The sequence below is a fragment of the Salmo salar genome, chromosome ssa11 (genome assembly GCF_905237065.1).
Source record: "Salmo salar chromosome ssa11, Ssal_v3.1, whole genome shotgun sequence".
In the NCBI taxonomy this organism is placed as follows: Eukaryota; Metazoa; Chordata; class Actinopteri; order Salmoniformes; family Salmonidae; genus Salmo; species Salmo salar.
The window spans coordinates 39,188,658-39,216,252 of NC_059452.1; the positions used below are offsets into that span (position 1 = coordinate 39,188,658).

Here is a 27,595-nt window from a genome sequence, read left to right on the forward strand (position 1 = left end):
TACTTCTCAAACCATTTTTTTTTTCTAGTCCTGCTGGATATCATCCTAGTGATGCATGTTGCTTAAGCCATAATTAAAGACTACAAAATGCAATTTACTTGGCTGAGTTTGTTTGTGCTGAAAATACGTCACTCATTGTAAAGTAGTCAGTGCCACTGGTCCAGCCAGTTTAGCATCATTTTTCAATCTCAAGTGCTTTCCCAGCAATGTACTAGGTAGAGTGAAAGCTGAGCTGTAGCTTGAACTTCCTATCGGACCACTCAACTCGTTGCAGACAGCTGTCCGTCTGAATACCAAGACACCCTTGGTTGAGTGATTAAGGTTGGTATTGGAGGGAAGCGACAGATTCCTGAATGATTACTTTTAAATCAGATAAAAATGTCTCTTTTGCTCTTGAGGTTGGGCCTCTAAACATTATACTTTTTGGTTGTGACGATGTTTGTTATTGGATTTGAGCTTCTATGGCTGTGTTTACACCGTGACCCTGAGAACCCATTTGTGATTTATTTTTCTGACTGTCAACATTAAGTTGTGACCCATATCACATCAAATATGGGGCGGTAGAAATAAAATAATTGGCAAAAGATCTGAATTGGGCTGCCGGTGTAAACGCAGCTTGTGAAGTTTCTTCATACTTGGCACAGACCTTTTAGACCAATGGTCAAAACATCTGGATTCCATACATTTTCTAACATGTCCTGGTGTTTAGAAAAGGGGATTGGACTGTCCATGGTATATGCTCAGTGCCTGAGTTCTTTTTAAAGGGAAATATGCATTTCAACCATTATCAAAGTTGCCACCCCACCAATGACTGGTAAATAGCTGAGGGATGGGACTGAATGTAACCACTCAAATTCATAGATGGCTATGAATGTGAAGACTGACCAGCTATGATATATAATTTGAACCATTTTATGAAGCTATAGTGTTTTTAAATTCACTTGTTTTCAGAAATAAAGGGGTAAAACAAGCTTATTATTGGTTATGATGGGGGTAAGACTGTTAAACTAACATGATGCATTTATAAGTAATATTCAATGTGTGTTTAATTAATTTAAAAGTACAAAAATGTATATAGCAATTGCAGATTGCCTCTAAGGAAAGTAGAGTTTGTTTCCCTGGGTAACAATGTAACTATGCACAACAATGTTCTCTCCAGTCATTGTTGGGGTGCTGAATTTTTCCTGGTCAGCTTACAAAGTTCAGGGCCTGGTGGTTGTCAGGTACATGACCACTGGTCAGATATGTTGTGCTGGAACAAAAGCCTGCTCACACTTCTGTGACCTCCACCTGGGCCCGTATTCACAAAGGCTCCTGGAGTAGGAGAGCTGAGAGGTATACTACAAAACACGAGTTAAGCAGCTAACTTGGATAAACAACTGGACAGAATTAGATTTTCTGGGTAACTATGCTAAACTTAAATGTATTTTGTGTTGTCAATTAGTCCATGCCCATTTGAAGCATATCTTACAAAAAATGTCAAGTTATTTCAGAATATTTAGGCAATTTAGCTGGCTAACTTATTGATCCTCCTTTGTAGTATAGCCGTCTGATCTTGGATTTAGATCATAATAAATAAGATGGGGATCTGATCCTAGACCAGCACTCCTTCTCTGAGATTCCCTAATTCAATGTATCTTTACCAACTTACCATCAAGTCCCTTGAAGTGGTGTCTAACAGGTCATTTATTTCCTTACTCAGACTGCGTTTAAATCAAATCCAATGTTATTTCTCACATGCTTCATAAATAAGTGTGGACTAAAAGTGAAATGCTTACTTACGGGACCTTCCTAACAACGCAGAGAGAAAAATAGAGAAATAATAGAAAAATAAAAACAAGGAATATATACATAATGAGTAATAATAACTTGGCTATTTACACGGGGTAAGTACTGAGTCGATGTGCAGGGGTACGAGGTAGTTGAGGTAAATATGCCTACTAGAAAGTGTGTGTGGCTTCAGGCCGGGAGAGAAGCAATAGTCATTCCGCTACCTAAGAATAGTAAAGCCCCCTTTACTTGCTCAAATAGCCGACCAATCAGCCTGTTACCAAACAGTAAACTTTTGGGAAAAATTGTGTTTGACCAGATCCAATGATATTTTACAATAACCAAATTGACAACAGACTTTCAGCACACTTATAGGAAAGGACATTCAACACGCACAGCACTTAAACAAATGACTAATGATTGGCAGAGAAATTGATGATAAAAATATTGTGGGGGCTATTTTGTTAGACTTCAGGGCAGCTTTTGACATTATCGGTCAGTCTGCTGCTGGAAAAAACGTATGTGTTATGGCTTTACACCCCCTGCTATATGTGGATAAAGAGTTACCTGTCTAACAGAACACAGAGTGTGTTCTTTAATGGAAGCCTCCAACATAATCAAGGTAGAATCAGGAATTCCCCAGGGCTGCTGTCTAGACCCCTTACTTTTTCAATCTGTACTAACGACATGCCACTGGGTAAAGCCAGTGTGTCTATGTATGCGGATGACTCAACACTATACACGTCAGCTACTACAGCGACTGAAATGACTGCAACACTTAACAAAAGCTGTAGTTTGTTTCAGAATGGGTGGCAAGGAATATGTTAGTCCTAAATAGTTCAAAAACTAAAAGTATTGTATTTGGGAAAAATCATTCATTAAACCCTAAACCTCCACTAAATCTTGTAATTAATAATGTGGAAATTGAGTAAATTGAGGTGACTAAACTGCTTGGAGTAACCCTGGATGGTGAACTGTCATGGTCAAAACATATTCATACAGAAGCTAAGATGGGGAGAAGTTTGTCCATAATAAAGCGCGGCCTTAACAACACTATCAACAAGGCAGGTCCTTCAGGCCCTAGTTTTGCCGCACCTGGACTGCTGATCAGTCGTGTGGTCAGGAGCCACAAAGAGGAACTTTGTGGCACGCACTGCTGGCCCTTTAAATATACACGGAGAGCTAAAATGAATGATATGCATGTCAATCTCTCATGGATCCAAGTGGAGGAGAGACAAGCTGACAGTGTTGACAAGATGAATGCACCGAGCTGTCTGTTTAAACTACTAGCACACAGCTCAAACACCCATACATACCCCACAAGACATGCCACCAGAGGTCTCTTCATAATCCCCAAGTCCAGAACAGACTATGGGAGGCACACAGTACTACATAGAGCCATGATTACATGGAACTCTATTCCACAGCAGGTAACTGATGCAAGCAGTAGAATCAGATGTAAAAAACAGATAAAAATACAGCTTATGGAATAGCGGGGACTGTGAAGAGACACACACATAGGTACAGACACTCGTATAAGCACACAAATGCTAGCACACACACTTTACACACACGTATGTTGTAATATTGTTGTATGGTGGTATTGTACATTTTGTATTATAGATATGTAGTGGTGTAATGTTATATGATGTACTGTTTTATCTTTTGTTTTATATTTAATGTAAGTGCCTTAATGTGTTTGGATCCCAAGAAGAGTAGCTGCTGCCTTGGCAGGAACTAATGGGGATCCATAATAAACCCCAGGAAGAGTAGCTGCTGCCTTGGCAGGAACTAATGGGGATCCATAATAAACCTCAGGAAGAGTAGCTGCTGCCTTGGCAAGAACTAATGGGGATCCATAATAAACCCCAGGAAGAGTAGCTGCTGCCTTGGCAAGAACTAATGGGGATCCATAATAAACCCCAGGAAGAGTAGCTGCTGCCTTGGCAAGAACTAATGGGGATCCATAATAAACACCAGGAAGAGTAGCTGCTGCCTTGGCAAGAACTAATGGGGATCCATAATAAACCCCAGGAAGAGTAGCTGCTGCCTTGGCAGTGTAACGGCTGTCTGTAAGAGGGAACCAAGGTGCAGCAGAGGATGTGTTCATCATTAGAATTTTAATTTAAAAAAACAAGAGAACACTACAAAATGAACAAAAACGACAGCAAGCAGTCCTGTTAAGAAAATACTCTAAACAGAAACAATTACCCACAAAACCCAAAGGAAAAACATGCTCCTTATGTGTGACTCCCAATCAGCAGCAACAAGCTTCAGCTGTGCCTGATTGGGAGCCACACACATGGCCCAAAACAAAGAAATACCAAAACATAGAAAAAGGAACATAGAACGCCCACCCAATGTAACACCCTGGCCTAACCAAAATAAAGAACAAAAAACCCCTCTCTATGGCCAGGGCGTTACAGGCAGGAACTAATGGGGATCCATAATAAACCCCAAAAAGAGTAGCTGCTGCCTTGGCAGGAACTAAAGGGGATCACTAATAAATACAAAATACAATTATGTACATATTGGTAGGAATAAAGTAACTAGGCAACAGGATAGATAATAAACAGCAGCAGCATATGTGATGAGTCAAGAGTTCATGCAAAAGGGGTCAATGCAGGGGGTCTATTTAACTAACTTGGTTGTTGTCCTGGCACCACACTGCTATGTCACTGACCTCCCTATAGGCTGTTTCATCGTCTTTGGTGATCAGGCCAACCACCGTTGTGTCGTCAACAAACTTAATGATGATGTTGGAGTCGTGCGCAACCACACAGTCGTGGATTCATGGGGGAACAGGGAGTACAGGAGGGAACTGAGCGCGTACCCCTGAGGGGCCCTCGTGTTGAAGGTCAGTGTGGCAGATGGGTTGTTGCCTGCACTCACCACCTGGGGGCGGACAATTAGGAAGTTCAGGATCCTGTTGCATAGGGAGGTGTTCAGTCCCAGGGTCCTGAGCTTAGTGATGAGCTTGGAGGGTATTATGGTGTTGAACACTGAGCAATAGTCAGTGAACAGCATTCTCACGTAAGTGTTCCTCTTGTCCAAGTGAAGAGGGCATTGTTGAGTGTAATAGAAATTGTGTCATCTGTGGATCTGTTGGGGCGGTATGCAATTTGGTGTGAGTCCAGGGTGTCTGAGATGATGGTGTTGATGTGAGCCATAACCAGCTTTTCAAAGCATTTCTTGGCTACAGATGTGAGTCCTATGGAGCGATAATCATTTAGGCAGGTTAACTTGGCATTCTTGGGCACAGGGACTATAGTTTTCTGCTTGAAACACGTAGGTATTACAGACTGGGTCAGGGAAAGGTTGAAAATGTAATTGAAGACACTTTCCAGCTGGTCAGCACATGCTCAGAGTACGCATCCTGGTAATCAGTCTGGCCCTGCAGCCTTGTGAATGTTAACCTGTTGAAAGGTATTTTCTAACATCGGCTATGGAGAGCGTGATCACCCAGTCGTCCGGAACAGCTGGTGCTCTCATGCATGGTTCAATGTTGGTTGCCTCGAAGTGAGCATAAAAAGCATTTAGCTTGTCTGGTAGGCTCACGTTCCTGGGAAGCGTCCCTGGGTTTCCCTTTGTACCCTGTGATAGTTTGTAAGCCCTGCCACATCCGACGAGGGTCAGAGCCGGTGTAGTAGGATTCGATCTTAGTCCTCTATTGATGTTTTGACTGTTTGATGGCTCATCGGAAAACGTAGAGGGATTTCTTATAAGCGTCCGGATTAGTGTCCTGCTCTTTGAAAGCGGCAGCTCTAGCCTTTAGCTCAATGAGGATGTTGCCTGTAATCCATGGCTTCTGGTTGGGATATGTACGTATGGTCACTGTGGGGACGACAAGGTCGTCGATGCACTTATTAACAAAGCCGGTGACTGATGTGATAAACTCCTCAATACCATCGGATGAATCCCGGAACATATTCCAGTCTGTGTTGGTGAAACAGTCCTGTAGCTTAGTTTACACAGGTAGTCCAATTCGCCAATTTTTGCCCAATTATTGGCAAAAGATCTGATCTGATCTGATTGGTCAAAATACCAATAATTGTCCAAAAGACCAATAATTGGGCAAAAGATCAAAGTTTGGCTGTCTGTGAAAACGCAGCCTTGGGGAAGATTTCAATTGCATACACCTTGCATCCTCTCCTCATTTCCTTCTCAAAACCCATTGGATGAGAATGTCAAAGGGGCAGGACATCTGGCTTTCTCATCCAATCGCTTTTGATAAGGAAACGAGGAGAGAGGACACAAGATGTATGGAATCTCCCATAGACTTTCAGGAATCTGATGTGCCCTTGAGCAAGGCCTAATTAGTCTGTCAGTCAATTGCAGCCCCACCACTTGGTTTTCTATAAAGCAGAGGGATAGGGCTGGAGAAATGTAAGATCTCATTCATTGATGGAGCTATGGATGAAATGACTGACAGTCAATAAGATCAGCATATTTAGAAGTTATACAGTAGTGTTTGTAACTTTTAAAACGGAATTCTTAGAATAGATTTTCTTTGCACACCATCCCCACATACAAATGAACAGGTCATAGTTTTCACCCTGTAACACTGAAACCCAATGAGGGTAAATTAGGTTAATCTTGAAATTCCTCAGGCTTGGAATTACTCCTTAAAGGCCCAATGCAGTCGTTTTAATATCAATATCACATTTCTGGGTAACATTTGGTACCTTACTGTAATAGATTATCCATTAAAATGGGCAAAAATTGCTTTTTATCAGAAAAATATTTCTCAAGCAAGGACTGTATGGGAGTGGTCTGAGCGGGGAGGGGAAATCTGAAAACTAGCTGTTATTGGCAGAGAAGTATCCATAACCATGAGTGTTGGAACTTTGGAAAATAATGAGACATTAAGCAAAAACAACAGGGATGTCCACATTCATAACATTCTAACCTTGATGTGTTGATGTCCTGTTGACTTTTACAAAGACTACAATCATTTAAGTTGTGTTACTACTAGCACATTTACAAATGTTTGGTCATTGTCTCAATATTGATCCTGTTTTGTAAAATAAGAGTGTGTGTGTTTGTCTGTGTTTCATGTTTGTGATTGCCCTCTAACGGGTCTCCATTTCTGTCTCCAGAGGCCCAAGCTTCCTTCGACACACAGCCCTGTGTGAAAAGCTCTGATGTTGATCCGAGTTTTTCTGGGGCACCTGGTTGTGGCCCTAGGCCTGCTCCTGCCCTACCCTGTCTGTGAGGCCACCACTCTGGGTGCAGTGGTCAATGTTGTCCCTCTAGAGAAGAGTGGAGGAAATATGGTGAGGTTACACATTGTTAATTACCAATGCTGTAAGCTTTTAACACTGTGTATTAGGAATTTCAGGATTGACCTAAAATATGCACTGCGATAATGATAGGCTTTCTATGTTACGATGCACATGTGCGCAGTATTCAAATGAATTACAAATCCATGTTGATTGGTTCTTGCTGTACCTCCCAGCTGTAAACACACAGCCCCTCCAGGTTACTTACTACACTGGTATTTTACAGTCTCTGCGATTTACCTGTTGTTTTCATTGTTTTTGTTTGTTTCAATTTACTTGATAAAATGGTAAATAGCCAATAATTACAGTGTGGTTTAGGCACCAATAACAGGTAGACAATGATTGTGCTGAATTCCTAAAAGCAAGTTCCTCATTGTTACCATGTAATTAATTACATGACCTCCTGACCTCACGTCACCTTTGACCTTTGGCAGGTGAGGGCTCACTACACCGTGATCTCTGCCCTTCCCTGTCCTACGTTCTCCGGAGTGTGTCAGACAGGGGAAGACTGTGTCGTGCATACCACCTCGTTACCCTACACAGGACAGAAGCCCGCCTCAGGCTGGTGCGTCCGCCAATGGCAGAGGACCATTCCCAGCAACTATAGGGCCAACGTGAATTTGGGGTATGTGATTTGCTGAGAGACCTGTTATTATTATCACACCGTGACCATTTGATGTGCTTTTGTAGAACATCTATAGAATCAATACACACTGACTGGACATGTTCAGTGCTAGCTTCCGCAACATTGAAGACTGTAAGGTTTCATGAGTTGGTTTCATAATGGTGAAAATGTTACACAAACTTACTTTAAAGCAGTTGGACATTAGACCTCCTCAGTCCTCACAATTCAGAACATTAATGTATAATGCAGTTTCATGACTGATCATTCTTACTTTATATCATATGCATTATGTTGTATATGTGATATAAATGTCTATGTGTTATAAAGCAACCTTTTGCAGGTTATGTCACACCACTTCAGGAAAAGTGAAAAACAAACATATTTATTTGACTCCCCTGTAACTGTGAATTAGGTCCAACGTGAATGTGTTTCTGTTCTTGTGGGCTGGACCCTCCAACCAGTCTAACCCATTGAGACTAAACCAGCCCCCTTACTGCAGCCTGCCTCCTCCTCTCAGGTAACTCAACTCACTGTAACCTGGACCTGAGTCTTGTACTGCACATAGAAACATTACTCTGTTTACTCTAGTCTACACATTCTCACGGTTTTGACTGTTCATATGTAGTGGGATTTATTTGGTCATGATGACTGATACATTTTGACCCTTTTCTCTCCTCTTTGTCCTTCTCTCCCTTTCTCTCCTCTTTCCTTTTCTCCTTCCTTCCTTCCTTCCTTCCTTCCTTCCTTCCTTCCTTCCTTCCTTCCTTCCTTCCTTCCTTCCTCAGCACCGTTCTTCCTTTCCATACTTTTTTCTTTCTCCTCTGTATCTCATCCCAATTGTCAAGCTCTTCGGTTCCGCTACAGCCTCTTCAAGTCTCTCAAAACAGGGTCCCAGTCCTTTATCAGCAACCATCACTCCTGTGATTCCAATGGCACGTTGTGTTAGCTAATCCAAGTTTATCATTTTAAAAGGCTAATTAATCATTAGAAAACTCTTTTGCAATTATGTTAGCACAGCTGAAAACTGTTGTTCTGATTAAAGAAGCAATAAAACTAGCCTTCTTTAGACTAGTTGAGTATCTGGAGCATCAGCATTTGCGGGTTCGATTACAGGCTCAAAATGGTCAGAAACAAAGAACTTTATTCTGAAACTTGTCAGTCTATTCTTGTTCTGAGAAATTAAGGCTATTCCATGCGAGAAATTGCCAAGAAACTGAAGATCTCGTACAACGCTGTGTACTACTCCTTTCTCAGAACAGCACAAACTGGCCCTAACCAGAATAGAAAGAGGAGTGGAAGGCCCCGGGGCACAACTGAGCAAGAGGACAAGTACATTAGAGTGTCTAGTTTGAGAAACAGATGCCTCAAAAGTCCTCAACTGGCAGCTTCATTAAATAGTACCCGCAAAACACCAGTCTCAACGTCAACAGTGAAGAGGCGACTCCGGGATGCTGGCCTTCTAGGCAGAGTTGCAAAGAAAAAGACATCTCAGACTGGCCAATAAAAATAAAATATTAAGATGGGCAAAAGAACACAGACATTGGACAGAGGAACTCTGCCTAGAAGGCCAGCATCCCGAAGTCGCCTCTTCACTGTTGACGTTGAGACTGGTGTTTTGCGGGTACTATTTAATGAAGCTGCCAGGAGGAAATATATATATAATAAAGTGGGGAGAAAAACATATGATATCAACTGAGTGTGTATTCTTGTGTCAGGGCTCGTGTGAACTGCCTACATCACTTCCCACTGACGGTGAAGGACCTGGATGGGGACACAGTGCTCTGTCGCTTTGCCCAGGCTGACCTTGGAGAATGCCTTGACTGCCCCCAGTACAACTTTCTGAAGATGGAGGAGGTGAGTCTTAACTTATTTGTGTCTTTGTGTTAGTCCACACAGCAGTGACTATTAAGATGCCCCAAACCGCCAAGAAAAGGTGCAAGAAAGAGAACCATGTTGGATTTAATTCCTATACAGAGAAATATGAAACATGAATCGGTCATTATGGATGCATCATGCACCATCTAAATGTGCGGGGAGGTTAAACCAATTTAGAGTTATTTGTTGGACTTGTTTCTTTTGAGGGTTAGGCTTTCGGCTTCAGGCATGTGCTCTGTGGGAAACAAAGAACAATTGTTTTCAAATAAATGTTGTTGAATTTGTTTTAATTGCTACTTCATAGGAGACGTGTACGCTGTTGTACAATGGTAAATCGTCCGCTGGCCAATACTCTGTGCAGCTGATGGTGGAGGACTTTCCACGCCAAACCCAAACCAACAAACGCAAAGCACTCAGTTCCATCCCACTGCACCTGTCCCTTACAGGTGAGACTGACACACACAAACTATTTCACGCTGTCTTCTCTTTATTGATGGGCCTGTTTCAGGGAAAAATGAATCAGGTAAATTCTGCTGGTCTGTTCTCAATAACTATACATACTGGACTCTATGATGTAGCTGTGTTGTTCAGTCTTGATCTGAGGCACCCTGGGATTGATTTATCAAGCGCTCTTGAAAAATACAATTTCAACACAGTAGTTAGTAATGGATGAATTACCCATATTTATGTACCGGTAGCAACATTTTATATTGAGATGCACCCAAAGTTCTTCAGAAGGAGCAATCATATACAGTATGATACCTGAAGGAGGTTAAAAAGAAAGTTTAAAACTAAATAACCTTAACTTTTGTCTTGTTCTTGGTTTCAGTGGAGGAGGCGTCCTCAAGCTGCACTGCTGAGCCGGTCACTACAGGACTGACACCAACAGGGGGAGCCACCATCTACGTTCTGCCCTATGAGCAGATCAACGTGTCTGTCACCTTTCATTCTGACCTAGAGAGGTGTGTTATAGCATGGTTTCCCAAACTCACTCCTCAACCTAGAGGTGTGTTATATTACTCAACCTAGAGGTGTGTTATACTACCCAACCTAGAGATATTTGTAATACTACTCAACCTAGAAAGTGTGTTATACTACTCAACCTAGAGAGGTGTTATACTACTCAACCTAGAGAGGTGTTATACTACTCAACCTAGAGGTGTTATACTACTCAACCTAGAGAGGTGTGTTATACTACTCAACCTAGAGAGGTGTTATACTACTCAACCTAGAGAGGTGTTATACTACTCAACCTAGAGAGGTGTTATACTACTCAACCTAGAGAGGTGTTATACTACTCAACCTAGAGAGGTGTGTTATACTACTCAACCTAGAGAGATGTGTTATACTACTCAACCTAGAAAGTGTGTTATACTACTCAACCTAGAGAGGTGTTATACTACTCAACCTAGAGAGGTGTGTTATACTACTCAACCTAGAGAGGTGTTATACTACTCAACCTAGAGAGATGTGTTATACTACTCAACCTAGAGGTGTGTTATACTACTCAACCTAGAGAGATGTGTTATACTACTCAACCTAGAGGTGTGTTATACTACTCAACCTAGAAAGTGTGTTATACTACTCAACCTAGAGAGGTGTTATACTACTCAACCTAGAGAGGTGTGTTATACTACTCAACCTAGAGAGATGTGTTATACTACTCAACCTAGAGAGATGTGTTATGCTACTCAACCTAGAGGTGTGTTATACTACTCAACCTAGAGGTGTGTTATACTACTCAACCTAGAGGTGTGTTATACTACTCAACCTAGAGGTGTGTTATACTACTCAACCTAGAGAGGTGTGTTATACTACTCAACCTAGAGAGATGTGTTATACTACTCAACCTAGAGAGGTGTGTTATACTACTCAACCTAGAGAGGTGTGTTATACTACTCAACCTAGAGAGGTGTTATACTACTCAACCTAGAGAGGTGTGTTATACACATCAACCTAGAGAGGTGTGTTATACTACTCAACCTAGAGGTGTGTTATACTACTTAACCTAGAGGTGTGTTATACTACTCAACCTAGAGGTGTGTTATACTACTCAACCTAGAGAGGTGTGTTATACACATCAACCTAGAGGTGTGTTATACTACTCAACCTAGAGAGGTGTGTTATACACATCAACCTAGAGGTGTGTTATACTACTCAACCTAGAGAGGTGTTATACTACTCAACCTAGAGGTGTGTTATACTACTCAACCTAGAGATGTGTTATACTACTCAACCTAGAGGTGTGTTATACTACTCAACCTAGAAAGGTGTGTTATACTATTCAACCTAGAGAGGTGTGTTATACTACTCAACCTAGAGAGGTGTGTTATACTACTCAACCTAGAGGTGTGTTAAACTACTCAACCTAGAGAGATGTGTTATACTACTCAAACTAGAGAGGTGTTATACTACTCAACCTAGAAAATGTGTTATACTACTCAACCTAGAGGTGTGTTATACTACTCAACCTAGAGGTGTGTTATACTACTCAACCTAGAGAGGTGTGTTAAACTACTCAACCTAGAGAGGTGTTATACTACTCAACCTAGAGGTGTGTTATACTACTCAACCTAGAGATGTGTTATACTACTCAACCTAGAGGTGTGTTATACTACTCAACCTAGAGAGGTGTGTTATACACATCAACCTAGAGGTGTGTTATACTACTCAACCTAGAGAGGTGTTATACTACTCAACCTAGAGGTGTGTTATACTACTCAACCTAGAGATGTGTTATACTACTCAACCTAGAGGTGTGTTATACTACTCAACCTAGAGAGGTGTGTTATACTATTCAACCTAGAGAGGTGTGTTATACTACTCAACCTAGAGAGGTGTGTTATACTACTCAACCTAGAGGTGTGTTATACTACTCAACCTAGAGAGATGTGTTATACTACTCAACCTAGAGAGGTGTTATACTACTCAACCTAGAAAATGTGTTATACTACTCAACCTAGAGGTGTGTTATACTACTCAACCTAGAGGTGTGTTATACTACTCAACCTAGAGAGTGTGTTATACTACTCAACCTAGAGAGGTGTTATACTACTCAACCTAGAGAGGTGTGTTATACTACTCAACCTAGAGAGATTTGTTATACTACTCAACCTAGAGGTGTGTTATACTACTCAACCTAGAAAGTGTGTTATACTACTCAACCTAGAGAGGTGTTATACTACTCAACCTAGAGAGGTGTGTTATACTACTCAACCTAGAGAGATGTGTTATACTACTCAACCTAGAGAGATGTGTTAAACTACTCAACCTAGAGGTGTGTTATACTACTCAACCTAGAGGTGTGTTATACTACTCAACCTAGAGGTGTGTTATACTACTCAACCTAGAGAGGTGTGTTATACACATCAACCTAGAGAGGTGTGTTATACACATCAACCTAGAGGTGTGTTATACTACTCAACCTAGAGAGGTGTGTTATACACATCAACCTAGAGGTGTGTTATACTACTCAACCTAGACAGGTGTTATACTACTCAACCTAGAGGTGTGTTATACTACTCAACCTAGAGATGTGTTATACTACTCAACCTAGCGGTGTGTTATACTGCTCAACCTAGAGAGGTGTGTTATACTACTCAACCTAGAGGTGTGTTATACTACTCAACCTAGAGAGGTGTGTTATACTACTCAACCTAGAGGTGTGTTATACTACTCAACCTAGAGAGATGTGTTATACTACTCAACCTAGAGAGGTGTTATAATACTCAACCTAGAAAATGTGTTATACTACTCAACCTAGAGGTGTGTTATACTACTCAACGTAGAGGTGTGTTATACTACTCAACCTAGAGAGGTGTGTTATACTACTCAACCTAGAGAGGTGTGTTATACTACTCAACCTAGAGAGGTGTGTTATACTACTCAACCTAGAGGTGTGTTATACTACTCAACCTAGAGAGGTGTGTTATACACATCAACCTAGAGAGGTGTGTTATACACATCAACCTAGAGGTGTGTTATACTACTCAACCTAGAGAGGTGTTATACTACTCAACCTAGAGGTGTGTTATACTACTCAACCTAGAGAGGTGTTATACTACTCAACCTAGAGATGTGTTATACTACTCAACCTAGCGGTGTGTTATACTGCTCAACCTAGAGAGGTGTGTTATACTACTCAACCTAGAGGTGTGTTATACTACTCAACCTAGAGAGGTGTGTTATACTACTCAACCTAGAGGTGTGTTATACTACTCAACCTAGAGAGATGTGTTATACTACTCAACCTAGAGAGGTGTTATAATACTCAACCTAGAAAATGTGTTATACTACTCAACCTAGAGGTGTGTTATACTACTCAACGTAGAGGTGTGTTATACTACTCAACCTAGAGAGGTGTGTTATACTACTCAACCTAGAGAGGTGTGTTATACTACTCAACCTAGAGAGGTGTGTTATACTACTCAACCTAGAGGTGTGTTATACTACTCAACCTAGAGAGGTGTGTTATACACATCAACCTAGAGAGGTGTGTTATACACATCAACCTAGAGGTGTGTTATACTACTCAACCTAGAGAGGTGTTATACTACTCAACCTAGAGGTGTGTTATACTACTCAACCTAGAGAGGTGTTATACTACTCAACCTAGAGGTGTGTTATACTACTCAACCTAGAGATGTGTTATACTACTCAACCTAGAGGTGTGTTATACTACTCAACCTAGAGAGGTGTGTTATACTATTCAACCTAGAGAGGTGTGTTATACTACTCAACCTAGAGAGGTGTGTTATACTACTCAACCTAGAGGTGTGTTATACTACTCAACCTAGAGAGATGTGTTATACTACTCAACCTAGAGAGGTGTTATACTACTCAACCTAGAAAATGTGTTATACTACTCAACCTAGAGGTGTGTTATACTACTCAACCTAGAGGTGTGTTATACTACTCAACCTAGAAAGTGTGTTATACTACTCAACCTAGAGAGGTGTTATACTACTCAACCTAGAGAGGTGTGTTATACTACTCAACCTAGAGAGATTTGTTATACTACTCAACCTAGAGGTGTGTTATACTACTCAACCTAGAAAGTGTGTTATACTACTCAACCTAGAGAGGTGTTATACTACTCAACCTAGAGAGGTGTGTTATACTACTCAACCTAGAGAGATGTGTTATACTACTCAACCTAGAGAGATGTGTTAAACTACTCAACCTAGAGGTGTGTTATACTACTCAACCTAGAGGTGTGTTATACTACTCAACCTAGAGGTGTGTTATACTACTCAACCTAGAGAGGTGTGTTATACACATCAACCTAGAGATGTGTGTTATACACATCAACCTAGAGGTGTGTTATACTACTCAACCTAGAGAGGTGTGTTATACACATCAACCTAGAGGTGTGTTATACTACTCAACGTAGAGAGGTGTTATACTACTCAACCTAGAGGTGTGTTATACTACTCAACCTAGAGATGTGTTATACTACTCAACCTAGAGGTGTGTTATACTACTCAACCTAGAGAGGTGTGTTATACTATTCAACCTAGAGAGGTGTGTTATACTACTCAACCTAGAGGTGTGTTATACTACTCAACCTAGAGAGATGTGTTATACTACTCAACCTAGAGAGGTGTTGTACTACTCAACCTAGAAAATGTGTTATACTACTCAACCTAGAGGTGTGTTATACTACTCAACCTAGAGGTGTGTTATACTACTCAACCTAGAGAGATGTGTTATACTACTCAACCTAGAGAGGTGTGTTATACTACTCAACCTAGAGGTGTGTTATACTACTCAACCTAGAGGTGTGTTATACTACTCAACCAAAAGAGGTGTGTTATACTACTCAACCTAGAGGTGTGTTATACTACTCAACCTAGAGGTGTGTTATACTACTCAACCTAGAGTGATGTGTTATACTACTCAACCTAGAGGTGTGTTATACTACTCAACCTAGAGGTGTGTTATACTACTCAACCTAGAGAGGTGTTATACTACTCAACCTAGAAAGTGTGTTATACTACTCAACCTAGAGGTGTGTTATACTACTCAACTTAGAGGTGTGTTATACTACTCAACCTAGAGGTGTGTTATACTACTCAACCTAGAGAGGTGTGTTATACTACTCAACCTAGAGGTGTGTTATACTACTCAACCTAGAAAGTGTGTTATACTACTCAACCTAGAGAGGTGTTATACTACTCAACCTAGAGAGGTGTGTTATACTACTCAACCTAGAGGTGTGTTATACTACCCAACCTAGAGAGATTTGTTATACTACTCAACCTAGAGGTGTGTTATACTACTCAACCTAGTAAATGTGTGTTATACTACTCAACCTAGAGAGGTGTTATACTACTCAACCTAGAGAGGTGTGTTATACTACTCAACCTAGAGAGGTGTGTTATACTACTCAACCTAGAGAGGTGTGTTATACTACTCAACCTAGAGGTGTGTTATACTACTCAACCTAGAGGTGTGTTATACTACTCAACCTAGAGAGGTGTGTTATACTACTCAACCTAGAGGTGTGTTATACTACTCAACCTAGAGGTTTGTTATACTACTCAACCTAGAGGTGTGTTATACTACTCAACCTAGAGTGATGTGTTATACTACTCAACCTAGAGGTGTGTTATACTACTCAACCTAGAGGTGTGTTATACTACTCAACCTAGAGAGGTGTTATACTACTCAACCTAGAAAGTGTGTTATACTACTCAACCTAGAGGTGTGTTATACTACTCAACCTAGAGGTGTGTTATACTACTCAACCTAGAGGTGTGTTATACTACTCAACCTAGAGAGGTGTGTTATACTACTCAACCTAGAGGTGTGTTATACTACTCAACCTAGAAAGTGTGTTATACTACTCAACCTAGAGAGGTGTTATACTACTCAACCTAGAGAGGTGTGTTATACTACTCAACCTAGAGGTGTGTTATACTACCCAACCTAGAGAGATTTGTTATACTACTCAACCTAGAGGTGTGTTATACTACTCAACCTAGAAAGTGTGTTATACTACTCAACCTAGAGAGGTGTTATACTACTCAACCTAGAGCGGTGTGTTATACTACTCAACCTAGAGAGATGTGTTATACTACTCAACCTAGAGAGATGTGTTATACTACTCAACCTAGAGGTGTGTTATACTACTCAACCTAGAGAGGTGTGTTATACTACTCAACCTAGAGGTGTGTTGTACTACTCAACCTAGAGAGGTGTGTTATACTACTCAACCTAGAGAGGTGTGTTATACTACTCAACCTAGAGGTGTGTTATACTACTCAACCTAGAGAGGTGTGTTATACTACTCAACCTAGAGAGGTGTGTTATACTACTCAACCTAGAGGTGTGTTATACTACTCAACCTAGTGAGGTGTGTTATACTACTCAACCTAGAGGTGTGTTATACTACTTAACCTAGAGGTGTGTTATACTACTCAACCTAGAGGTGTGTTATACTACTCAACCTAGAGAGGTGTGTTATACACATCAACCTAGAGAGGTGTGTTATACACATCAACCTAGAGGTGTGTTATACTACTCAACCTAGAGAGGTGTGTTATACACATCAACCTAGAGGTGTGTTATACTACTCAACCTAGAGAGGTGTTATACTACTCAACCTAGAGGTGTGTTATACTACTCAACCTAGCGGTGTGTTATACTGCTCAACCTAGAGAGGTGTGTTATACTACTCAACCTAGAGGTGTGTTATACTACTCAACCTAGAGAGGTGTGTTATACTACTCAACCTAGAGGTGTGTTATAATACTCAACCTAGAGAGATGTGTTATACTACTCAACCTAGAGAGGTGTTATAATACTCAACCTAGAAAATGTGTTATACTACTCAACCTAGAGGTGTGTTATACTACTCAACGTAGAGGTGTGTTATACTACTCAACCTAGAGAGGTATGTTATACTACTCAACCTAGAGAGGTGTGTTATACTACTCAACCTAGAGAGGTGTGTTATACTACTCAACCTAGAGGTGTGTTATACTACTCAACCTAGAGAGGTGTGTTATACACATCAACCTAGAGAGGTGTGTTATACACATCAACCTAGAGGTGTGTTATACTACTCAACCTAGAGAGGTGTTATACTACTCAACCTAGAGGTGTGTTATACTACTCAACCTAGAGAGGTGTTATACTACTCAACCTAGAAAGTGTGTTATACTACTCAACCTAGAGGTGTGTTATACTACTCAACCTAGAGGTGTGTTATACTACTCAACCTAGAGGTGTGTTATACTACTCAAATGTCCATGAGTTTCCCTCTTTTTGTGTCATGTTTCTCTCATCTCTCTCTCTCTCTCTCTCGCTCTCTCTCTCAGTTGTGTGTAAAAGTTTCAAATGGGTTGTTTTCAAAACTTTCATCAGGGATTTCTATTGGAGAAGTTAGTCAGTTTCTGTGCATATTTCTACTGTGTCGACTGTGTTTGTGGTATGTCTCTTCTTCAGCGTATCAGAGATAGTGGTGGTTGGTCCCCCTGGCCTCTTCAGGACAGCGCTGGACACCAAGGGTTCCCTGGCCACCATGAATCTCACATGGATCCGGAGCCCCAATAACCTGCCTCCTCTTTTGCCCCTTTGTTTCCTGGCCAACACCAACAGGTCACTTTTTGAGGAAAGAGAACAATAAATGTTAAGTTGACATTTTGTCAGCAACCAATAATGTTTAGGCATATGTTATAACCAACCTGTCTGATGTACTGATGTACTTTACACAACCTTTTGTCTTCACAGTTTGCAGTCTGAACCCAGATGTGTGTGGCTTTACCAAAGTAAGGACAAGAACAATCACAGTTCTTCCTGTTTTGTGTGTGTGTGTCTGAGAGTAAGCATGGTGAAAGGATCGTTTCTCAGTTGTTTACAGTGGTGAAAGCGGGGTGAGGTAAAGCATAGATGCAATATTTGGTTCAAAACATGTTCATAATATACACCTTTTTTTCTGGTCCAGGACAGATGGAGACCTTTCCCACTGGAACAGGTATAGAACACACTGTGTAGTTAATATCCACTACTGTCTGTCTGTCTGTCTGTCTGTCTGTCTGTCTGTCTGTCTGGCTGGCTGGCTGGCTGGCTGGCTGGCTGGCTGGCTGGCTGGCTGGTTGGCTGTCTGTCTGTCTTGTTCTTGATGTATCGTCTCTTTCCAACCAATATGGAAAAGACACAAACATACAAGCAAAGAAATACACTACAAAGACCCTCCTCTCTTCACCATAACCCAAACCCTTACCCTAACCCAGGTTCCTATCCAGATCCCTCCTCTCTTCACCATAACCCAAACCCTTACCCTAAACTGGGTTCCTATCTAGATCCCTCCTCTCTTCACCATAACCCAAACCCTTACCCTAACCCAGGTTCCTATCCAGATCCCTCCTCTCTTCACCATAAGCCAAACCCTAACCAAAAACGAGGTTCCTATCCAGATCCCTCCTCTCTTCACCATAACCCAAACCCTTACCCTAACCCAGGTTCCTATCCAGATCCCTCCTCTCTTCACCATAACCCAAACCCTAACCCTTAACGAGGTTCCTATCCAAATCCCTCCTCTCTTCACCATAACCCAAACCCTTACCCTAACCCAGGTTCCTATCCAGATCCCTCCTCTCTTCACCATAACCCAAACCCTTACCCTAACCCAGGTTCCTATCCAGATCCCTCCTCTCTTCACCATAAGCCAAGCCCTAACCCTTAACGAGGTTCCTATCCAGATCCCTCCTCTCTTCACCATAACCCAAACCCTTACCCTAACCCAGGTTCCTATCCAGATCCCTCCTCTCTTCACCATAACCCAAACCCTTACCCTAACCCAGGTTCCTACCCAGATCCCTCCTCTCTTCACCATAACCCAAACCCTTACCCTAAACCAGGTTCCTATCCAGATCCCTCCTCTCTTCACCATAACCCAAACCCTTACCCTAACCCAGGTTCCTATCCAGATCCCTCCTCTCTTCACCATAACCCAAACCCTTACCCTAAACCAGGTTCCTATCCAGATCCCTCCTCTCTTCACCATAACCCAAACCCTTACCCTAACCCAGGTTCCTATCCAGATCCCTCCTCTCTTCACCATAACCCAAACCCTTACCCTAACCCAGGTTCCTATCCAGATCCCTCCTCTCTTCACCATAACCCAAACCCTTACCCTAACCCAGGTTCCTATCCAGATCCCTCCCCTCCCCATACACTGATACATCACACTCTTTTCCTTTTTTATTCATGTTTTGTTTAGTCTGATATTTTGTTTGGAGTCCTGTATTTTTGTTTTTCTTTTCATTTATACAATTTGGGTCCATGAAAAGCGCTATAAGTCCCATGTATTATTATTATTTCTGTCTCCTTCCAGAGTTGACATGTGGGAAGACTGAGATGCATCTGGTTCTCCCCATTTCCACCCTGAAGAACCTGATTGTGTCAGAGCTCCAGCTCAACCATCCTTCCTGTAGTGTCACCTCCAACTCCACCCATGTGATGGCCAGCATCTCTCTGACTGGCTGCGGCACTAAGAGAGTGGTACGAGACTCCGCCCACTGTATCAAATGCAAAACTTACATTGGCTCCTTCCCAGTAGTGGTGCATGAGTAAAATAACTGGGGAAGCCAAGCCAGAGAAAATGCCATATTACAACCTACATGTTGTGAAAATTGGGTTGTTTGCTCTATAACCTGTTAGTTCATATGCCTTTCCATTGTGATATATAAGCCTAAGACCTAGACAATAAGAAGACACAGTGGCAGTCATTGAAAATAAGAATTTGTTCTTAACTGACTTGCCTAGTTAAATAACGGTAAAATAATTAAATAAATGTTTCAGACATTTTCGGACTACCAAACAACTATTGATTTAGAACCACAGAGAGTTACCGCAAGTCACAAACAAAGTAGGAGCTGCCTCCACTATTCCAGCACCATTTCAACATCAACATTTCCACATCGTCGAATCACCCCTGCTTTGTCTAATACAGTGACAACTTAAAGATACCAAAAACGATTTAGTCCAATCAACGTAAGCTAAATATGATGTGGCTGTCCATAGTTCTGATTTCTCTGTGTGTGTGTGTGTGTGTACAGTTGAAGTCGGAAGTTTACATACACTTTAGCCAAATACATTTAAACTCAGTTTTCCACAATTCCTGACATTTAATCCTTGTAAAAATTCCCTGTCTTAGGTCAGCTAGGATCACCACTTTATTTTAAGAATGTGAAATGTCAGAATAATAGAAGAAAGAATGATTTATTTCAGCTTTTATTTCTTTCATCACATTCCCAGTGGGTCAGAAGTTTACATACACTCAGTTAGTATTTGGTAGCATTGCCTTTAAATTGTTTAACTTGGGTCAAACGTTTCGGGTAGCCTTCCACAAGATTCCCACAATAAGCTAGGTTAATTTTGGCTCATTCATCCTGACATGGCTGGTGTAACTGAGTCAGATTTGTAGGCCTCCTTGCTTGCACACACTTTTTCAGTTCTGTCCACAAATGTTCTATAGGATTGAGGTCAGGGCTTTGTGATGGCCACTCCAATACCTTGACTTTGTTATCCTAAAGCCATTTTGCCACAACTTTGGAAGTACACTTAGGGTTATTGTCCATTTGGAAGACCCCTTTGCGACCAAGCTTTAACTTCCTGACTGAGGTCTTGAGATGTTGCTTCAATATTATCCACATCATTTTCCTACCTCATGATGCCATCTATTTTGTGAAGTGCACCAGTTCCTCCTGCAGCAAATCACACCCACAACATGATGCTGCCACCCCTGTGTTTCACGGTTGGGATGGTGTTCTTCGGCTTGCAAGCCTCCCCCTTTTTCCTCCAAACATAACGACGGTCATTATGGCCAAACAGTTCTATTTGTCCCTGGCCAGACCAGAGGACATTTCTCCAAAAAGTACGATCTTTGTCCCCATGTGCAGTTTCAAACCGTAGTCTGGCTTTTTTATGGCGGTTTTGGAGCAGTGACTTCTTCCTTGCTGAGCAGCCATTCAGGTTATGTCGATATAGGACTCGTTTTACTATGGATATAGATACTTTTGTACCTGTTTCCTCCAGCATCTTCACAAGGTCCTTTGCTGTTGTTCTGGGATTGATTTGCACTTTTTGCACCAAAGTACGTTCATCTCTAGGAGACAGAACGTGTCTCCTTCCTGAGTGGATGACTGCTGCATGGTCCCATGGTGTTTATACTTGCGTACTATTGTTTGTACAGTTAAATGTGGTACCTTCAGGCGTTTGGAAATTGCTCCCAAGGATGAACCAGACTTGTGGAGGTCTACAATTTTTTTTCTGAGGTCTTGGCTGATTTCTTTTGATTTTCCCATGATGTCAAGCAAAGAGGCACCGAGTTTGAAGGTAGGCCTTGAAATACATCCACAGGTACACCTCCAATTGACTCAAATGATGTCAATTAGCCTATCAGAAGCTTCTAAAGCCATGACTTCATTTTCTTGAATTTTTCCAAGCTGTTTAAAGGCTCAGTCAACTTAGTGTATGTACACTTCTGACCCACTGGAATTGTGATACAGTGAATTATAAGTGAAATAATCTGTCTGTAAACAATTGTTGGAAAAATTATTTGTGTCATGCACAAAGTAGATGTCCTAACCGACTTGCCAAAACTATAATTTGTTAACAAGAAATTTGTGGAGTGGTTGAAAAACTAGTTTTAATGACTCCAACCTAAGTGTATGTAAACTTCCGACTTCAACTGTATGTGTTCTTGCAAGTAGAAAAAACATGTTGACCCAGCCTACTTGTAGAGAAATGTCAATGGCATCTTCCTGTCATGTTGACGAAACGGTCTATGATTCTGTCATACAGTACATGCTTTTAGGTTTTGTTGTCCTAGGCTACCTGGCTAAAATACTTGCTCGCTAGCCTAACTTTCATGTAATGATGAGCCAGCTAATTAACATTAACCTACTACATCTAGCTACATATTGAACTTCCATCCTCTCAGGCCAGGGACACAATGTATGGTTGGTTGGATAAGAATCACTGTTATAATCATTGGCCAGTAAGGAGAATTAAGTAAAACTACAAGTCCAAATCTCTATCTCCATCTATGGCTAATTTAAGAAAGGGTCAATTTTAGCTAGCTAGCTAGCCACTGGAGGACAACAGTGCAACGAGATGCAACAAATCAAGTTTTTTCTGTCAATAACGTTTTGCTCTCGATGTGATTGGTGTGAAGCCAATTCCAAACTGGCCTCTCTGGACCTTTTTTTTGGTGTGCCAGAACCATTCACAGTTTTGAGCTCACTCAGTTTAGCTCAATGCTGATTGGCTATTATTTTATACTTTTTTTATCAAGGGAGACCAAATGCTTGCTGGTTTCCCTTGCGTTTAATACTATGGGTGGCAACAATGTCACACTCTTTTTAACCAGACAGCATCAGGTAGATGGGCTACACATACAGAGTCAGAGGAGTGCAGTTTCGCTCGCTCGGATGCTTTCACCGGTGAGATACAGTACATTCAGCCTCTTGCGAATTGAAGGAAAATTATGAAACTCAGAGAGATGAAAGATAAATAATTGTATATGTTTTTTTCTTGGTCAATTTTCTGAGGAAGCCTGGCTTCCCTTTGCATACATGAATGCACGCCACTGCTCCTTCCATAAATCAGTTTTAACAGATTGTCTGCTGTGATGTGTGAAGGAACCAGAATATCCACACATGATATCCTGTTCCTTTTCTCCTCAGCACTCTGGTTCAGAGATGGTGTACACCAACACCCTGCGAAGCGTACGCAACACTGTCATCAGTCGGCAGCCCACCCTGATTATGCCGATAGCCTGCCGTTTCCCTGGCGTCGAGACCAAGGGCCCGCGGTACGCCATCAACATGCCGTCGGAGCAGGAGACCTTCGGCCTCGTTAAGTTCTGGTTGGAGTTCTACCGGCCTGGGGAGGGGCCCATGGCTAACAGAACCAAAATCCCCAAGTTCCGCCACCTCCTCCCTTCCTCGCAGCGTGTCCGCCGAGAGACGTCGGTCCGCACCGCGAGCAGGCTGGACACACTGGACCTGCATGTGTTCTCCAACACCTCTCTGGACAGGGCAGAGCTGATGGTGGGCAAGTGCATGGAGTCCGAGACAGAAGACATGGCTGACAGCCTCTGTATCCTGGATCAGGGGTCAGGGATCGTTTTCTAACATTTTTACCCAATCTTAATTATTTTTTATTACCCCAAATGGAGTACTTGGGTTTTTAAAACAAGCTCTACGATAAGCCATATGAACTAAACAATGCATGGAATTTCATAAAACTGTCCATTTAAACTCAGTTGAGATGGTAGCAATTTGTCACATCGCTATGAAATGGATAGTTTACTGAGATTGCCTCTGTTTTGAAACCGCTTCTCTCACATACATTAAAAACATTCAATGTCTTCCTTCTTTCTCAGGTGTTCGGCTGGAAATGGAACCCTGGAGATTCTGACGTCAACCTCCACTGTCAGGGTATTCCGAATCAACCTGAGCACTATCAAAACTAAAGGAACCATGGTGTGTCTTTCTGGCCATGTATCTCTCTTCAGGGGTATGAAGGGTGCTCCCATTGTCTCTCATGCATCCGGAACCTGTCAACATGACTATCCAGTTGAGCTAAAGCCCAGGGACTAAAAATAGAAATAGACTAACTAGCGCCTATATCCCATACTTAAGCAATAAGGCACGAGGGGTTGTGGTATATGGCCAATATACCAAGGCTAAGGGCTGTTCTTATGCACGACGCAACGCAGAGTGTCTGGATACAGTCGTTAGCTGTGGTATATTGGCCATATACCACAAACCCCAGAGGTTCCTTATTGCTATTATAAACTGGTTACCAATGTAATTAGAGCAGTAAAAACAAATGTTTTGTCATACCTGTGGTATTCGGTCTGATATACCACGGCTGTCAGGCAATCAGTATTCAGGGCTCGAACCACCCAGTTTATAATGTTTGATATACCACGGCTGTCAGCCAATCAGCATTCAGCGCTCGAACCACCCAGTTTATAATATTTAATTTAAAACATGTTTTATTATTGTTATTACTGATTGATTGATTACATCAATCAATGTGTCAGTCTGCCACTATGTGTTTGTCCCTTTCAGCTCTGTTTGAATAACAGTATATGTCCATCTGAAAGGCCATCAAATGTGTATAATGCTTATTTCAAATTCTCACAATATGTTTCTCCAAGATTTTTGGGGTGTTGGGTCTGACTCTCTCTAACGACGATAGCCTATATGATCATAATAGTGTAACAATCAGTAGTGCAAGTGTTGCATGTGTAGTTTATCGTGTCTCTTGTCGTCTGCAGATGTACGTGGAGTGTACAGTGTATCTCTGTGTCACCACGAGGCCCTCTCAGAAGTGTCCTGATCAGTGTGACAGGGCCAGCAGCAACCAGGTAATGGTTGACAGCGTGCTGACCAGGAGCTACACCGTCCGCTCCGGCTCTGTTAGCCTCGTACCCACCACCGCTGCACTGGCAACTACCACTGTGGTCCCAGCAACCACCCCCACTGGTACCATTAGTACCACAGCAGCACCAACCACAACAGCCTCAAATGGTAGGACTTGTAGACAGGTTCAGCTCTTACACAGTCCTGTAGCTTAAATTTATCTTTGGGGGGCTGTAGCCCGGCAGTAATCCAACCGATAGGGAAAAGATGACCAGCACTCACCAATAAAGTAGAACTAACCAGTGATATTTACCCTCAATTGGATTCTCTCCTCTACTTTCTCCTGCTCTAGCTCCTGCTGAGGACTCAAACATGACAGTGGGCGTGGTCTTGGCTGTCATTCATGTCTTACTTCAAGGCCTGCTTCATCACTGAAGAGAGAAAGGCTTATAATTCCTATGTTGTTAAATTGTAGCTCTCATGTGAATTACTGCATACTAATTTATATCATAAGAAGCCAATGGAATTAATTATATGACACACTTCTTACATTGAATGGGTCGTTTTTCAAGATAATTATTTTGTACAGTATACTCCCCATGATGGTTTCTACATTTTCACTGAGGACATTGCATCAAAACTCGAAATTTGTGCATGTAAAGCACGAAACACCGAGAATCGCACTGCCGAAAGGTACTTATCACAGCGAGTGGCGTTCCTTCGCTTGCTAGAGCAAAAGCGGTACCTGCTGCGTGCCAACCTGGTAGCGACGAACCTACCGCTTCTAGTCAGTGGCCAACAACTTGATTTTGAGCCAATCAGAGGTTCGTCATTAGTTACCACAGCCACAAAGTCATAAACCTAAAATGTGATTTTAAACCTAAACTTAACCACACCGCTAACATTATGCCTAACCATAACCTTACATTAAGACCAGAAAGCAAATGTTTGTTTTCATTAATTTTTATGCTATAGACATTTTTGGACTTTGCGGTAGCTAGTGGAAACCCAATCAGAGAGCACCAACCCCCACAACGAAAAAAGGAAATAAGAGGGCAGTTTTCCGCACAGCCTCGGATGAGCCAGTCACACTTCATATGCAATGTAGGCTATGGGATGGAAACTAGCTAAGGGCACAGACACAATACTCAATTATTCCTCCAAGCTAGCTAACCACTGTAGTTAGTATTGACATTGTATGTAAATAACAATGGATTCGCTAGTGCCATGAAACAGCTGCCTGTGTTAGTTGCCGAGTTGTGCAGTTTCCTTAGCTACCTAACTTCAGCTACCTAACGTTAGCTAGCTAAACATTTGGCTATGGGCTGGTACTTTGGGATTATGGAGAGTGAATAAAATTGTTTCTTCTTCACCTTGCTAGGTAGTTATCTAGCTGTGGCCATCTGGCTAGTAGCAACATAAACAAGACGCACGGATATGCATTGCCAAACAAAGCTCCTGCCACCTTCTGGTTTGGAGTATTTTAAAAGTCTGAGTGGGTGACGACTTCCAAGGTCTTTGTTGTGTGATCACAAAAGAGTGACTGCCGACACTGTTCGGAGTTGCTAAATACTGTCGGCAGGCAAATGTTTGACAATTTTACCAGGCAAACGTTTGACAATCTTACTGGTGTGTCTGAGCTGTAACTATTTTTAACTGCTGTTTATAACTATTTTCGTCCAAAAATCCTATTCAAAATGTAATCCTGGATATGAACATAAAGTAATTGTTTCAAATTTGTCCTGGTCATGCATGCACTGTAAAAAAAATATATATAAATAAAATCTAGTTTCAACTAATTATTATTAAGTAACTGGTTCCACAGACTTTTTTTTTGTTTACTCAACTTTTCGGTCCAAGTGTTACCTGAACAAAAGAAATTACTCAAACTTAGCTCCAATTTGACAAGAATTCAGTCAATTTAAAATGTGTTTTCTCAACTTGTCTCATATATTCATTCAGCTATAAATTATTATTTGGGCAACCATATTTGACACATTTTGAAATACAAAAGTGCTGTTTGTGTGTGTAACTAGTTCCACAATCTTTTTTAGGTAAGATGCCCAAATAACATTTGAGAACACACATCATAAAGACTGACTTGAAGTAGTATATCTTAATTGGATGTTGGCATGCACACTTTTGTGGGAATGTATCAAAAGTGGACTAATGAATATGTGGGGGTTGAGTAAAATTATCCTGCAATTAGCAAATTATACTCGATTTTATATTTTTTTAAACTGCCGTTGACACATATTTACAAGACTTTCCTCCAATGTTAACTGAAATTGAAAGGTTTTCAAAGTTTTTTAACAACCATTCTAATAACTCCCAATCAATTCTTCAACATTGAATCAATCAAATTCGATCAAATGTATTTATAAAGCCACCAACAGTTGTCACATCATTACAGTAACCCGGCCTTAACGAATCAATATTATTGATACTACTCCCGCTCCACGTTTACTACAAACATAGATCGTGCTTATGTAAGCACAAAGACGACTCCTGCTGGGGCTTTAGTTCATCTGGCTATCAGTCTTCAGGTGCAAGGACAAACCAGGTATGATACGCAATTGGTCACAAAAAGGCGTATTGGTCTCCCACTACCGCTAAAATAGTGTTAATCCTCATGAATTTCACTTAATTCAAACATT

General features: G+C 41.4%; 1 protein-coding gene across 1 annotated transcript; it reads left to right on the forward strand.

Moving 5' to 3' along the window:
• The first annotated feature begins 92 nt into the window (after positions 1-92).
• On the forward strand, positions 93-26,751 carry LOC106587829 (uncharacterized). The gene is made up of 15 exons (XM_045689525.1): positions 93-321; positions 6,870-7,046; positions 7,487-7,677; positions 8,090-8,194; positions 9,393-9,531; positions 9,857-9,998; positions 10,382-10,514; positions 18,004-18,156; positions 18,289-18,326; positions 18,503-18,532; positions 19,895-20,061; positions 23,250-23,680; positions 23,951-24,050; positions 24,854-25,106; positions 25,291-26,751. The coding sequence occupies exons 2-15, from the start codon at positions 6,915-6,917 to the stop codon at positions 25,371-25,373; spliced, it is 2,097 nt and encodes a 698-aa protein (XP_045545481.1). The 5' UTR covers positions 93-321; positions 6,870-6,914; the 3' UTR covers positions 25,374-26,751.
• The last annotated feature ends 844 nt before the right edge of the window (positions 26,752-27,595 follow it).